Consider the following 14,332-nt stretch of genomic DNA (forward strand, 5'->3'; position numbering starts at 1 on the left):
TTCTTGACTTCTACACATGACAAAAGAAAACCTATTCAATTTTTAGTTGGAGGGACTTTCAATTTATGACGATATCCCTCTAAATTAATCATCATCATATCATTTTCCTCTAAATAGTGGATAGAAAAAAAAATTCCCAATATTTTTTTTTCATTTAGAAATGTTTTTCTTGCAATCTATCTAGCCATGTTCGGAGACCACTACAGTCTGATGATGCCAGCATAAGATTTAGGGGCCGTTTGGATACGCGGATTTTAGAATCTTGGATTTCCTCAAAATCGTAGTTGGGAGACGAGAGGATGAGGAGAACGACTGCTTCACTTCTCTTGAGAATCTTGGATTTTAAGTAAGAAATCTAGGTTTTGGAAATCTCTCCCGCATCCTGAGATATCTAAAACCTACAAAGATGGGATGATCTCCTGCTCTCTTGATGACGGAAAGAAGGGCGAGAAAATAGAAAATGACGGCTGGTCTCCTTCTTCTCTCGTCTCCAGCTTACGATTTGGAGGAAATCCAAGATTCTAAAATCTGCGTTGGATACGCGAATTTTAGAATCCGGGATTTCTTCAAAATTGTAGATGAGAGACAAGAGAAGAAGCAGACCAGCCGTCGTTTTCTAATTTCTCGCCATTCTTTTCATCAGCAAGAGAGTAGCAGATCATCCCATGTTTCCAATTTTTAGAAATCTTAGGATGAGGGAGAGATTTCTAAAACGTGGATTTCTTACTTAAAATCCAAGAAACGCTGTCAGGACAAGATACAGCTGCTTGATCAAGAACTCTCTTTCACACTGTTTTCTGATCGCCGGCAGTAAGGAGTTAATAGGTAAGCTCCGTATGCAAACTCTTATGTTCCCTTTTCCCTAAATTTGTAAGGTTTTAAATAACCTTTGCGTTCTATTTAAATTGACTGGTAAATGACCTTTTGGGTCACTCTAATCCTGCCCACTCAATTCTCTCCTCCTCCTCCTCCTCCTCCGTACCTCTCACAAAATTTAGCCCACAAGTATTCGGTGGAATAATTTTTCATCGTTGCCAAATATGGTGAGAAATCATAGATAATTTCCCGACATCGAATTTTGCTGGGGTTAGGCTGGGCAAGGGTTGAGGCCTTGGGCAACCTCACCCGTTTCCCCCTAATTTAATCATGAATTTAGTGGACCTCCCATTTTGTATTTGGATTTGGAATTGAGTTTTGAATACAAATTGAATAGATCCGGCAGTTCATGTAGAGGGTGACAGAGAGGAAAGGGGGAACTTCCTAGTGGAGGGGAGAGGTTGAGGAGCAAAGAGGGTGAAGGAAACTGCCAGTGGATTTCCAATTTCTCATTTCCACAGAAAATTTAGAAATCTGATTTTTTTCACCGTCAGCGGCTGAATTAGAAATCCGAGAATTTGATCCGATCCAAATTACAATACAAAAAGGGCTGCAAATGTGAGAAATCCAAATCAAAATCTTCTCGGCATCCAAACGGGCCCTTATTGTTGTGATTTCAAAATCCTTTGGTGGTGTTTTTTTTATGTTTTTGCCCCGGACCAATCCAACTGGACCCAACCTGTCTGATTTGGAAAAATTGGATTACGCAAGTGTTGCGAGATTTAAAGGTGGGGTAGGCTAGGGTTGACCTTCCTTGACCTGAGGCTCAGATTGAGTAAGGTTAGGGTTGAGGTTTTGGGTCCCTGGGTTGTCTACCTGATTGGCATAAGCCCGGCCCGAGTTGCAGTCTTATTTAGTGTCCTTGGGTTGGGCTAGAGGTTTCCAAAATATGCCCTCTATGGTAGAGGGTTAGGTCCTATGGAAAGATTTTTGCGTTGGGCTAGAGGTTTCCCAAATGTGCCCCGCCACATGCCTCTGTTTTTTACGTCAATTCATGGTCACAGGGGTGCGAATTATCCTACAGGGGTATGCGAATTTATCCTACAAGGGGTGCGAATTTATCATCTACCTTTTGTAAATCGAACATTTAAAATCGATATCAACACCATTGTTGATCTTCCTACAGAGAGATAGAGATGTCGTCCGGCGGCGGAGTGGTATGCGTGACCGGCGGGAGCGGATTCATCGGTTCTTGGATAGTTAATCTCCTTCTTAAACGAGGATACACTGTCCATGCCACTGTCCAAGATCTCGGTAACCCCATTTCCCTACTCTCTCTCTCTCTCTCTCTCTCTCTCTCTCTCTCTCTCTCTCTCTCTCTCTCTCTCATCCTTTAAGGAAACCCCTGGATTTGTTTCTCAATCCACTGAAATGCTACCACCCTTCGATTAATAATGCCTCCAACTAAATTATGCTGAAAATGATGAATCTACCCTCAATCATTGTGAAGGAGAGAGATTTGGCTTTGAAAAAAAATTTCCCTACATCCCAAAAGCTCCTTAATCCTCTCTCTCTTATGACGTTCATAGGTGCTTTGTGAGAATATCAATGGGTTGGGTTGGAATCACTGGTGAATCAGACCCAAAATTGATCTTGGAATCAGAGTCTGTTTGGATGGAATTCAATTTTTCAGCATTTTGGTAAACTCATTTTCATTGATTTCTTTTTTTTTCTTTTTTTCTTTTTTTACAAAGTTAAAAAGTTACCCTATTTTCAGGGAAAATTGCAAACCTACTGGACCTTGGAATTTTTTTTCCATTTAATATTACTTTCCATTGATAAAAAAATTTCCATTGTTTTTTTTTTTTTTCTCTTTATCCGAATTCTGATTCGCAATTGTACCCCCACCTTCCTTGGGGACATTAAAACTTAATTTTAATAGGCCTAGTTTGGGAAACCCCGCTTTGACAGGCATAGGAGGTCTCTTAAGGCTCTGTTTGGCTGTAGGTAGTTACCTTGTAGATTAGTGGTATAAGTAATCAATAGGGAGGAGACAAACATTTGATTTACCAAGAATTTACCTCGTAGAATAGTGATAAGTAGTGTTTTTGCCAACCTTGTAAAGTAGTGGAAGGTGGTTTCATTACCAATTTAGAAAGAGAAGAGAGAGAAAGAGAAAAAGTATCATTCTCCAACCCAAATTCTACCTTTTTTGAGAAATTTGGCTTAGAAGGTATAAGAAGGGGACATGGATGCCACGTCACTAGACATGCAATAATTACCTATGAAACTTGTCTGCTAGTTTATGGGGATTTCGATGCTACATTGGCAACCAAACAAGAGATTTTGCTGTGGCACACAAGTGTAAAGCAAAACCCCTAAACTATCCTGGCTTTTGGGCACCAAACATGCCCTAAGGGATGAGTGGGGGATCACTAGATGGTCTTTCTACGGGCTTCAATGAGGCAGAAGTAAGGGCGGTTCTCCATGGCATTACATCGATTGAGAGGAGAGAAATGAATAGTTTAATAGTGCAAGGTGATTCATGCAAATTCATAAGATGGCCGGAGGGTAGAAACCCTCACCCATGGAGATTTCCCCACTTTATTGAGGAGATTTTGGATCGGGTGGTGGCTTATTATGTTTCATGTTAGCACGTCAGAAGGTCTGCTAATAGTGAGGCGGATAGACTTGCTAGAGCGAGGGCTCAAAGACATAGTATGGAGGTCTTTGATTTTCTACCTCCTTGTAGGGGGCTTCTTTGTGATCGTTGTATGTAGTAACCCTTATTAGATATTTGCATTTCCTTTTCCGACCTCCTCGGTTAGTGTGCCTGCATTTTGTTGACCCATTTAATAAATTTTCCTCAATTCAAAAAAATAAGCCGCTAAGGGGTTGTCGATCATTTACGAAAGATTAGGGGCTTTTTGATAATTAAATGATTTCCAAACTTCCTTGCAGAAAATGTATTTCTGCACAATGCTGGCATTTATGTATGTTGCATATATTTTCCATTTTCATTGAAAAAAAGCGGAAATGGAAATTTGTTTTGGTTTTCACAGAGGATGAGAAAGAGACAAAGCATCTCCAAACCCTTGAAGGCGCAGAATCGCATCTACACCTCTTCCAAATCAATCTCCTCGACTATGAATCCCTCCTTGTCGCAATCCAAGGAACCGTCGGTGTATTCCACCTTGCCTCACCCTGCATTGTCGATCGAGTCGAAGATCCCGAGGTCAGCTCAAATCGATGGCTACTACAAATTCTGATACAATCATCCCTATCTTGATTGTTTTTTTTTTCTAAATAATACGATCTTGACTTTAGCTAATGGAACATGTTAGGCTAGGCCCTTCAAACCTGTCCCATACCAAGCTGGGTCCTACCTCCTCCCATACCTAGGCAGGCTTCCACTCAGGACTGTAACGTTGCACCACGTTTCGTGGCTTGAACACGGGACATGGTGGCTTCTCTGATACCAAATGTTATGTAGCTAACTAATATGCCAAAAGCTCCAGAGCTGATAAAACATGTTAGGCTAGACCCTTTCAAGGTTCTAAATTTCAGCCAAAATCGGAATATTTCGGCAGAAATTTCAGATTTCCCCCCAGACAGAAACAAAATTTGCAAGGAATCATTTGTTACAAGATTTAGCCGAAACTTCACCGAAATTTCCTTTTTACAAGATTTCCACTGAAATTTCCAAAATTTACAAGATTTCAGCTGAAATTTGAACCGAAATTGAAATATTTTGATTTCCATGTGACCAAAACTGAAACTGAAATCGAAATTTAAAGCCTTGGGACCTTTAAACATGTCCCATACGAGGCTGGGTACCACCTAGTTCCATGCCAAGGCTGCTAGGCAGGCAGCCATTTAGGACCCTAACAGTTCTTTTTTTCAAAATATAAAAAAATAACAGTGAAGATAGTGAGGATCGTATCAAATTCATCTCCATCTTTTGTTGCTTGGTGTTTTTTTAATAGTAATTTGTTAGTTTGATTTGTCTGTGCAGATGGAGCTTCTCGATCCGGCGATCAAAGGGACGATAAATGTTCTGGAGGCGGCGAAAGCGAGTGGAGTTAAGCGAGTGGTGGTAACATCGTCGATATCTGCCATAATTCCGAGCCCTAAGTGGCCGGAAGATGTGGTTAAAGGGGAGGATTGCTGGACCGATCTTGATTACTGCTTGCAAAATGAGGTGAGTTGGCGACTCATTTGCTCTGAACCCTGCCCATGTGTATGTTAGTATTCTCGTTCATTTTCTCTAACATGCGCCTGGGGTGTTATTATAAATGTGTAGTATCTTAGTACAGTCAGACTTTGAGAGATGAGTCCTATTTCGAGAATGGGAACCAACTAGTTAAGATATTATGGCCTGTTGGAGTTGTCTTTCATGAGAATGTTCTGTAATGTAGCTAGAGAATAATTTCTCCAATTAAATCATTGACAAAGTCGTCATTATTTCTTGAAAGGACTTCAAGGGATTAGTCACTTCTTTTTTTTCTAAATGTAGATGCATTATAACCAGCTTAAAACAACGTCGTCTAGAGAAACAAAAGAATAAAGAAAAAAAAATACAGAAAAGAAAAAGAAGAACCAAGCTAAGTGTGGGCAATTTTCTAACTTGGTATGTGTGTGTGTCAGAAAATGATACTTAGAACATCTTGTTTTGATACGTAAATTCTTGCCGTTGGCTGTCCTATATGGCTTCAGTTTTTGAAGTGATATATCTTAGAATACCAACAGTTCAAAGGAAAAGCATAAAGAATTATAGTTATGATTCTTAGGCACCTCTTAGAATAAAGTTAATAGAAAATTGAGCGCATTTACTCAATTTTCTAACTTGGCAGAACTTCATTTACCTACCCTTAAGGCTTGCTGATGTTTATCTTGGCTTATTGAGACTTTGAACATGATAAGCTTGCAAAAAAAAAAACTGATAATACCAAGCCCCATATTGGAGTTGTTTCTTGGATTTCTATGCATTTTCAGTTGTTAAGAAATCCTTTAGATTGGAGATCTCAAGAATCTTGGCACTTCCCAGAAAGTAGTAACAATTCAATTCTAAGAGTTCTACAAAGTTGTTCAAGTTGGAAATTTCTAGCGTCAATTTAAGAAATTTGGCACTTTTAAAATATTTAACCAAAATATGCTTCAAAAACAGGATAATGGAACTGGCTATGGTTAAAAGGGGGGTGGATTTTGATCACGCTTCCTTTTTCCTCTAAATAGGGGTTACTGATTGATGCAACCACTGTTATCCTAGTTACTCAACTCCCTATATATGTATATTTATTTGAACAGAAATTCTAATATCTTACTATTGGTGCTGTTCAATCAAGAATGGATGGTGATAAGGTTCATTAAATGGCAATGTTCTAAATTAGGTGTATAAGTAACATTTCCATATGTTAGCATCCATCATGGGTTATTGTGTTGATGTTTGTAGAGATTTTTTTTGTGTTTTTTCACTTTTGGCTAGATTTGGTATCCTGCTTCAAAAACACTGGCGGAGAAAGCTGCATGGGAGTTTGCCAAGGATAAAGGACTGGATGTGGTTGTGATCAATCCCGGTACAGTTATGGGTCCTATTTTTCCCCCGGCTCCAGTCATCAATGCTAGCATGATCATGCTCCTTCGCCTTCTACAAGGTACTGGTGACAACTTCTACTAGTTTAGAATTGTAAGGTCGGATGTATTATACACAGCAGGCCCTCTAATAATTAATATTTGCAACAAAAATAGATTTTGTAAGTTATTAGGTTTTTTTTCAATTTATAAAAGAAGTCTCTTTATAATGCTTTATAATGAGTTTTTATATGGTGGCCGGCCGTCAAACGACAAGGGCAGAGAGAGAAAAAACCCTCCCCCTTGATTTTTTATCTAAGTCAAACTCCTTTTTTTGACTTTTGCCTTTATAAAAAATCAACGTGGTTGATTTCTTCTCTCTCCGCCCTTTATATGTAAAGGGCGGCCACTATATAATTTCTCCTTTATAATATCTTGTTTTATGATACTATAAAGTGACTTCTTTTATAGTATCTTTTTTTTTTGAATGGTTTCTTTTATTTATACTATAAAGAGACTTCTTTGATTCACGTAGACAAACCCAACTAGAGCCAAGATTAGAGCCGGGTAGATTACTTTCACCTTCTTCATGAATTTTTTCTAAGGGATTCATTTAGCTGACCCCAACTAGTTTGGGAAAAAGGCTTTGTTGAGTTGAGTTGAGTTGGTTTCTTTTATAATATCTTGTTTTAGGGTATCTTGTTTTATGATACTATAAAGAGACTTCTTTTATACTCAACTCAACTCAACAAAGCCTTTGTCCCAAACTAGTTGGGGTCAGCTAAATGAATCCTTTAGAAAATATTTCATGAAGAAGGTGAAAGGAATCTACCCGGCTCTAATCCTGGCTCTAGTTGGGTTCTTCTACATGGATCATTTTCTTCCATTCTATCCTATCCAAGGTCATGTTCTCTGTTATGTTCCTAGCTATCAAGTCTTTCCTCATTGTTTCTACCCAAGTTGTTTTCGGTCTGCCCCTACCTCTTTTACTCCATCAATTTGGCACGAGTCGCCTCTTCTCACCAGAGCATCCAAAAGCCTACGTTGGATATGTCCAAACCATCGCGGTGCTCTCTCATCTTCTCCTCAATTGGTACCACCTTTTTACGAATGTCTTCATTTTTAATTCTATCTAACCTTGTGTGGGCGCACATCCATCTAAGCATTCGCATGTCCGCTACACTAATCTTATGCACGTGCTGCTTCTTGGGGCCCATCTTGGTGGCACAACATTCTGAGCCGTACAGCATGGCTGGCCTCACAGCTGTCTTATAGAGAGACTTCTTTTATAATATCTTTTTTTTGTTTGAATGGTTTCTTTTATAATATCTTGTTTTAGGGTATTATAAAAAGACTTCTTTTATAAATCATGTTAAAATCTTCTATGAATATCATTCAGCAAGTATCAATATACATAATATTCTTTCATTTACTTTTGAAAATATGACAAAATATTAAAGTTCACAAGTTTTTTAACCGTTTCCGTTTACTATTATGATCAGATACGTCAAAGGCATTAACACCTCTTTTTATTTTACCATTTAAGATGAAAAATTGGAAAGTCGTTTTTGCAATCTTTTCAGCAGATTACATCTTCAACAGAATCATGTTTTTTTGAGAAAGGTCTTGAGAACAGTATCATGTTGTCTCTTGAATGATATAGGGTGGGCGTTTCATATCTTCAGATTACTCTTAGTTTGTTGATGACATTCATTAAATGCGGATACCCGACAAAACTTCTGCTCTTAGCGTAAGGCATGAATTGCTATGAGTGTAGCTAATTGCCTCAAATTCGAAAGTTTACCTTTTCTTTTGTAGACTGACCTAGTAACATCACTTTGTGATCGTGATAAAACATTAGACAAATTAATCAATTTCTTTTTGAAACATAGCATTGACTTAAATCCCTGCTCGTTCTATAAGGTCTAGCTTAGTTGAATAAAAAAAGGGGCGGCCCAGTGCACAAGGCTCCCGCCATTGCGGGGTCTAGGGAGGGCTAGATGTACGCAGCCTTACCCCTGCTTTGCAGAGAGGCTGTTTCCGTGACTCGAACCCGTGAACACCAAGTCACAATGGAGCAACCTTACCATTGCGCCAAGGCTCGTCTAGCTTAGTTGAATGACATAGATAAATTTGGCTAGTTCTACGCTGCCTTTGGACTTCTTTGATTTATCTAGAAATGTTGTCAGATACATTTAGCTTCTCTTAGCAGAATGCTTTTGTTCCTGAACAATAAGTATGGCTTTTATACAATATATTTTGTGTCAGATGTTACACTTTTATACCTTTAGTAGTTGCGCGTTACTTAACAAGATAGGGTTAATTATTTCCAAAACAAGATAGTGTTAATTATTAAAAAACAAATACTTTTCCTGTTTATTCAATAATTTTGGCTATGGTTTTCTTCACCATATTTGTTTCAGGTACTACTATCCTTTGCATCCTTTGATCTCCTCTTACCACGTCTATTAAAGCTAGTATTCAGTTCTTTGTGGTTTGTCATAAAATTATTGCCGTGAATAGTGTTGAAAGAGTGGGAAAAAAAATAAAAGAATATCTGTTGCTATGTGGTGTTTTCTTGTCAAAACTGCACATAGAAATTGACTATTGCATTTACATATACCATGTTTAGTTACCTGATTGGGGTTACTATTATTACCCAAGATCCTTTGAGAATTGATAGGGTGATTTGATGCACTTTTGAAATGGTGAAGTCTTTACCATTTTTACTACTCGTAATGTATTATATTCTTGACTTCATGGGCTATAAAGAGTTTAATTCATAGGCTTGATCCAAAGTGTTGATTTGGTGATAGGATGCACGGAAGAATATGAGAACTTTTTTATGGGATCAGTTCATGTTAAAGACGTTGCGCTAGCTCATATTCTACTTTATGAGAATCCATCAGCATCAGGAAGGCATCTTTGTGTTGAAGCCATAGCCCATTTTAGTGACTTTGCCGCCAAAGTTGCAGAACTTTATCCAGAATACAAGGTGCCCAGGTAAGGAACTTGAATTCTTCTTGCTTCTTTCGGAATGTAAATGATATTACTAGTTAAATGACAAATGCCAGATTAGGTGACTGAAACTTAGGGGTGCAACTCGGGCCGAGTTGGGTCGGGTTGAGGCCAACCCTAGCCTAACCCAAGATAGCATTCTCTCAACCCTAACCCAACCCAACCTGAGCCTTGGACCGAGGATGGTCAGCCCTAAACCATCTTTTACAAATCGAGTCTGGTTGAGTTGGGTTGGGTTCGGGTTTGCCTAGAGCAAAAACAGAAAAAAAAAAATACAAAAAAAAAACCCTCAAATTTTGAAAATCATGATAAAATTAGAGGATGGAGCTTCTGTGCGGGTTGAATTGCTCAAGGCCTCAACCCTAACCCAACCTGAAATTAAATCAGGTTGGCTTTTCCCAACCCAACCTGAGCCGAAATCGGGTTCTGTGCGGGTTGGGTTGCTCAAGGCCTCAACCCTAACCCAACCCGAAATTAAATCAGGTTGGCTTTTCCCAACCTAACCTGAGCCGAAATTGGGTTGGAGCTTCTGTACGGGTTGGGTTGCTCAAGGTCTCAACCCTAACCTAACCCGAAATTAAATCAGGTTGGCTTTTCCCAACCCAACGCGAGTCGAAATCAGGTTGAACCTGTCGGGTTCGGGTTGAGCCCAAACCGAGTTGCATCCCTACTAAAAACTTGGCTATTTTTGCGTTTTTACTTGTACTGTGGAAATCTTGCTGTGATCAACATGATTTGAGATGATAGTGGCCTATGCATACATGAGCCTTATTGGAAAATTCAACACAATTGAAACTCCACAAATCAGGCTTTCTTTTGTGCAAAACTCTAGAACCTTCCCCTATTAAAGTCCCAATCCAATCCGACCCATTGGACCATTAAGAATGGTTAACGGGTCATTTTTTTAGTGGGTCAGGAAATGAAAAACAAAACCATAGAGGAATCCCAAAATGTTTCCTGCCTGTTTTGGTACTAAGCCATCAAACATATATGAAAACATTATTTATCAGTGACGAGGGGCCATTATGCAGTAGATGTTGTATCAAAGGTTAATCATTTCTGAACTATTCTATCATTTTTTTTTATCAGTAAGCTGGGTTTTTATCATTTTATCTTATGCAGTTTTCCAAAGGACACCCAACCAGGGTTGTTAAGGGCTCAGAATCCATGCAAGAAGCTGATTGATCTGGGTCTCCATTTCAGCTCTACGGAGCAAATCATCAAGGATTCTGTAGAAAGCTTAAAGAGCAAAGGTTACATATCCTGAAAGTTTTGTTGCAGATGGAGTAAAATAACTATCTCCTCAATATCATATATTTTGCTGGATTCCATGGCAATATGGGGTTTTAATGGTCTGTATCATTTCTTGGTTAGTTAGAATTTAGTGGGCAAGAGTGAGGATTAGGTGAGAAAATGTTGAAACGAGGGAAAGAAAAACTCTAATCAAAATAGAATTTATTGCCCCTTTTTTACACGCTTCTAACCCTCTCTACTGGGGATCTCAAATCTTCATTTACTACCTACCCTAGCTATCTCTCACCACTAGATAAACTAATGTTCCATTAAAAAACAGCGATGATATTTTCACCCCCTGCAGTATGCATTCACCCCCCTTGTTATTGTTAACGTGATTTGACCTCAAAAAGCGTTTAAGTTACCATCTCCCTAAAAAAAACCATGGTTGCCAAACATGGCCTAAATCGCTCAACCTTGACCCAATCTGCCTAACTCAATTTTTCAAGTCAGGCCGGATTAGGTCAGGCTAAGTTTAGGGTAGGCCTGGGCAAAAATAGGAAAGAAAAAAATATAATCCTAAGATTTTGATAAAAAATGCACTAAAATTAGGACAGGTGTCGGGTTGGGTTGCCCAAGGCGTCAACCCTAACCCAAACCGAAATTAAATCTAGTAGGCTTTTCCCAAGCCAAAATCGGGTTGAACCTGTGGGGTTGAACCCAGCCCAAGTTGCACCCCTGGCCCATAATACCATAAAAACGAACAAACATTTTAAGTGATATATTTACCCCTTTTTCTTCCCTGAGTCACCTCACTCTAGTTTATTGGTTAATCTTTTTATGATAGAAGGGGGAGGCCGAGGGAAGGGAAGGGGGCAAATATATCAGTTCCCATGTTTTGATAATTGGACGAACTTACATTGATTGACAAGCTGTGAAAAGATATTACAATTCTCAAAAAGATTAGCAACCAATGTGTAAAACAAGGTGACTTCGCCCCGTTATCAAAATATGGTTTCACGGATATGAGAAGCATTTAAGTACAGATGCGTCACTGAGGCCTTGCTTGTTTGGATTGCTAGAATTTTCAGGAATAGTTTGGAAAAGAAAAACATTTCTCAAAGTTCCTACTCTTCTTGACTTCTACACATGACAAAAGAAAACCTATTCAATTTTTAGTTGGAGGGACTTTCAATTTAGGACGATATCCCTCTAAATTAATCATCATCATATCATTTTCCTCTAAATAGTGGATAGAAAAAAAATTCCCAATATTTTTTTCCATCATAAATGTTTTTCTTGCAGTCTATCTAGCCATGCTCAGAGACCACTACAGTCTGATGATGCCAGCATAAGATTTAGGGGCCGTTTGGATACGCGGATTTTAGAATCTTGAATTTCCTCAAAATCGTAGTTGGGAGACGAAAGGATGAGGAGAACGACTGCTTCACTTCTCTTTAGAATCTTGGATTTTAAGTAAGAAATTCAGGTTTAAGAAATCTCTCCCACATCCTGAGATATCTAAAACATTGGAAATATGGGATGATCTCCTGCTCTCTTGATGACGGAAAGAAGGGCGAGAAAACAGAAAACGACGGCTGGTCTCCTTCTTCTCTCGTCTCCCAGCTTACGATTTGGAGGAAATCCAAGATTCTAAAATCTGCGTTGGATACGCGAATTTTAGAATCCGAGATTTCTTCAAAATTGTAGATGAGAGTAGACCTGGCAAACATGACCCGTGCCCGTGGGTCGACCCGACCCACCCGCAAATTTGCGGGCACGGGTCTGAGTTTTAGTGACCCGTCAAAACTAACCCGCGGGTGACCCAACCCGCAAAAACACGGGTCGGGTCGGGTCAACCCGCGGGCACCCGCTTTTTTAAGGGTGGTGATTTTGTTATGCTAATCTAGTTAGATGGCTTTTTTTTCTAATGCCAAGGATGGTGATTTTGTCATGCTAATCTATTTTTTAAGGGTTTGATGCCTGAATAGGTTATGGCTAGCACCATAGGTTGATCCCAACCCTCCGATTTGAATGTTAGAGGGTTGATCACTTGATCCTAACCCTCTATAGATCGGAGGGTTAGGATCAACCTATTGAAATGATTTTTGGGGCAACACCTATTTAGCCTGTGGGCCATCTAATGGACGGTTTGGATCATCCCACGGTGCCGGCCATACCACTCATCAAAATCCAGTGATAACATTTCCCAAAATAAGCAATTGTTTGAATTTGCGGGTGACCTGCGGGTTGACCCGGCCCACCCGCGGGCCGCGCGGGTCACCTAAATTCTGATCCGCAAAAATGCGGGTCATTTCTTCACCCGACTCGTGTGACCCGCACCCGCGGGTTGACCCGGCCCGACCCACCCGTTTGCCAGGTTTAGATGAGAGACAAGAGAAGAAGCAGACCAACCGTCGTTTTCTGATTTCTAGCCCTTCTTTCCATCAGCAAGAGAGTAGGAGATCATCCCATGTTTCCAATTTTTAGAAATCTCAGGATGAGGGAGAGATTTCTAAAACATGGATTTCTTACTTAAAATCCAGGAAACACTGTCAGGACAACATACAGCAGCTTGATCGAGAACTCTCTCACACTGTTTTCAAACTTAAACCGGGATCTAAAATCTGTGTATCCAAATGGCCCTTAGTTCGGTAACTTTCTAGTTTCCTAAGAACTAGTTGCAATTAACCATTGAACACAGATGCAATTTTGGGGCTAAGGCAACTCCTAGGTGGCCCCACCAAAGAGTCGTCCTGGTCATGCGGCATCCTGTGTGAATTGGACACTACCAAAAGTTTCAAATACCCCCCTAATAATATCAAGCCCTAAACCAAATATAATACATCTAAAAGAAATGTTTTACTGTTCACATGGTTGGAAGAATCTCCCACCATTTGCCTAAGAAGTGCCAAACGGATGATTAATGGTCATGGTACGGGGTGACCGGTTCACACCAGGCACATGGAGATAAAAGGACAGGCCATCTGGACCATCTATTCATGCGGGCGCCACATAGAAATGCCAATTTGTTCCAAAATTCCTTCTATCAGAATCGAATACCGACACGCCAAAAGCTCTAGAGCTACATGGAACGCGTTAGGCAAGGCCCTTTAAACCTATCCCATACCGGGCTTGGTCCCAGCCAGTCCCATACCCCCCACTCAGGGCCGTAACATAAAAGCAGGCAGCATTTTCTTGTTTGTAAGAATCTGTTTTCCATATAAATAGTAGGCCCTCCAACTCGAAGGTTTTCTTTCAATCAACCCATGAAAAATGGTGAGGTTCCATAGGGAAATGATATATTCACCCGTTTCTCTATTCCCTAGGCCGCCACTTGTAGTTTAAAAAGAATAGTCAAGGGTGAAAAGGGAAGAAGAGTGGGTGAATAACTTCTGATTCTGGTAGACGCTCGGAGAAAACAAATATCCACAACATCAAAAAGGAATTATAATTCTCATTGGAGAGTGAAAGAATAATGATTTCAGAGAACTGAAATTGGATTATGACGCCTTTTCTATTACAAAGATGAAAATTGTTTAAACTCTTAGCACTCTTTTTTTAATTTCTTACATGGGTGTCTAGAACACCACTTTCATGATGATTGAACCTGGTAATAGCCACTGTAGACTGTACATACGAGAGCCACAACTGAATTTGCTCTGTCATAGGCTTTTGTCCAGAGAGAAAAATA

At 39.7% G+C, this 14,332-nt stretch overlaps 1 protein-coding gene across 2 annotated transcripts; it reads left to right on the forward strand.

The window, feature by feature from the left end:
• The first annotated feature begins 1,855 nt into the window (after positions 1 to 1,855).
• On the forward strand, positions 1,856 to 10,879 carry LOC143874783 (cinnamoyl-CoA reductase CAD2-like). Of its 2 annotated transcripts, none has more exons than XM_077376917.1 (7): positions 1,856 to 1,902; positions 2,003 to 2,130; positions 3,879 to 4,051; positions 4,832 to 5,017; positions 6,302 to 6,470; positions 9,204 to 9,390; positions 10,528 to 10,879. In XM_077376917.1, exons 1-7 carry the CDS (start codon positions 1,871 to 1,873, stop codon positions 10,670 to 10,672), a joined length of 1,020 nt encoding a protein of 339 aa, XP_077233032.1. In that variant the 5' UTR covers positions 1,856 to 1,870; the 3' UTR covers positions 10,673 to 10,879. The 2 variants fall into 2 exon arrangements, with proteins under 2 accessions (XP_077233032.1, XP_077233033.1); XM_077376918.1 differs by lacking the exon at positions 1,856 to 1,902 and adding an exon at positions 1,923 to 1,926.
• The last annotated feature ends 3,453 nt before the right edge of the window (positions 10,880 to 14,332 follow it).

The sequence above is a fragment of the Tasmannia lanceolata genome, unplaced genomic scaffold (genome assembly GCF_043159265.1).
Source record: "Tasmannia lanceolata isolate RefF3 unplaced genomic scaffold, GAP_Taslan_0.1 ptg000002l, whole genome shotgun sequence".
In the NCBI taxonomy this organism is placed as follows: domain Eukaryota; kingdom Viridiplantae; phylum Streptophyta; class Magnoliopsida; order Canellales; family Winteraceae; genus Tasmannia; species Tasmannia lanceolata.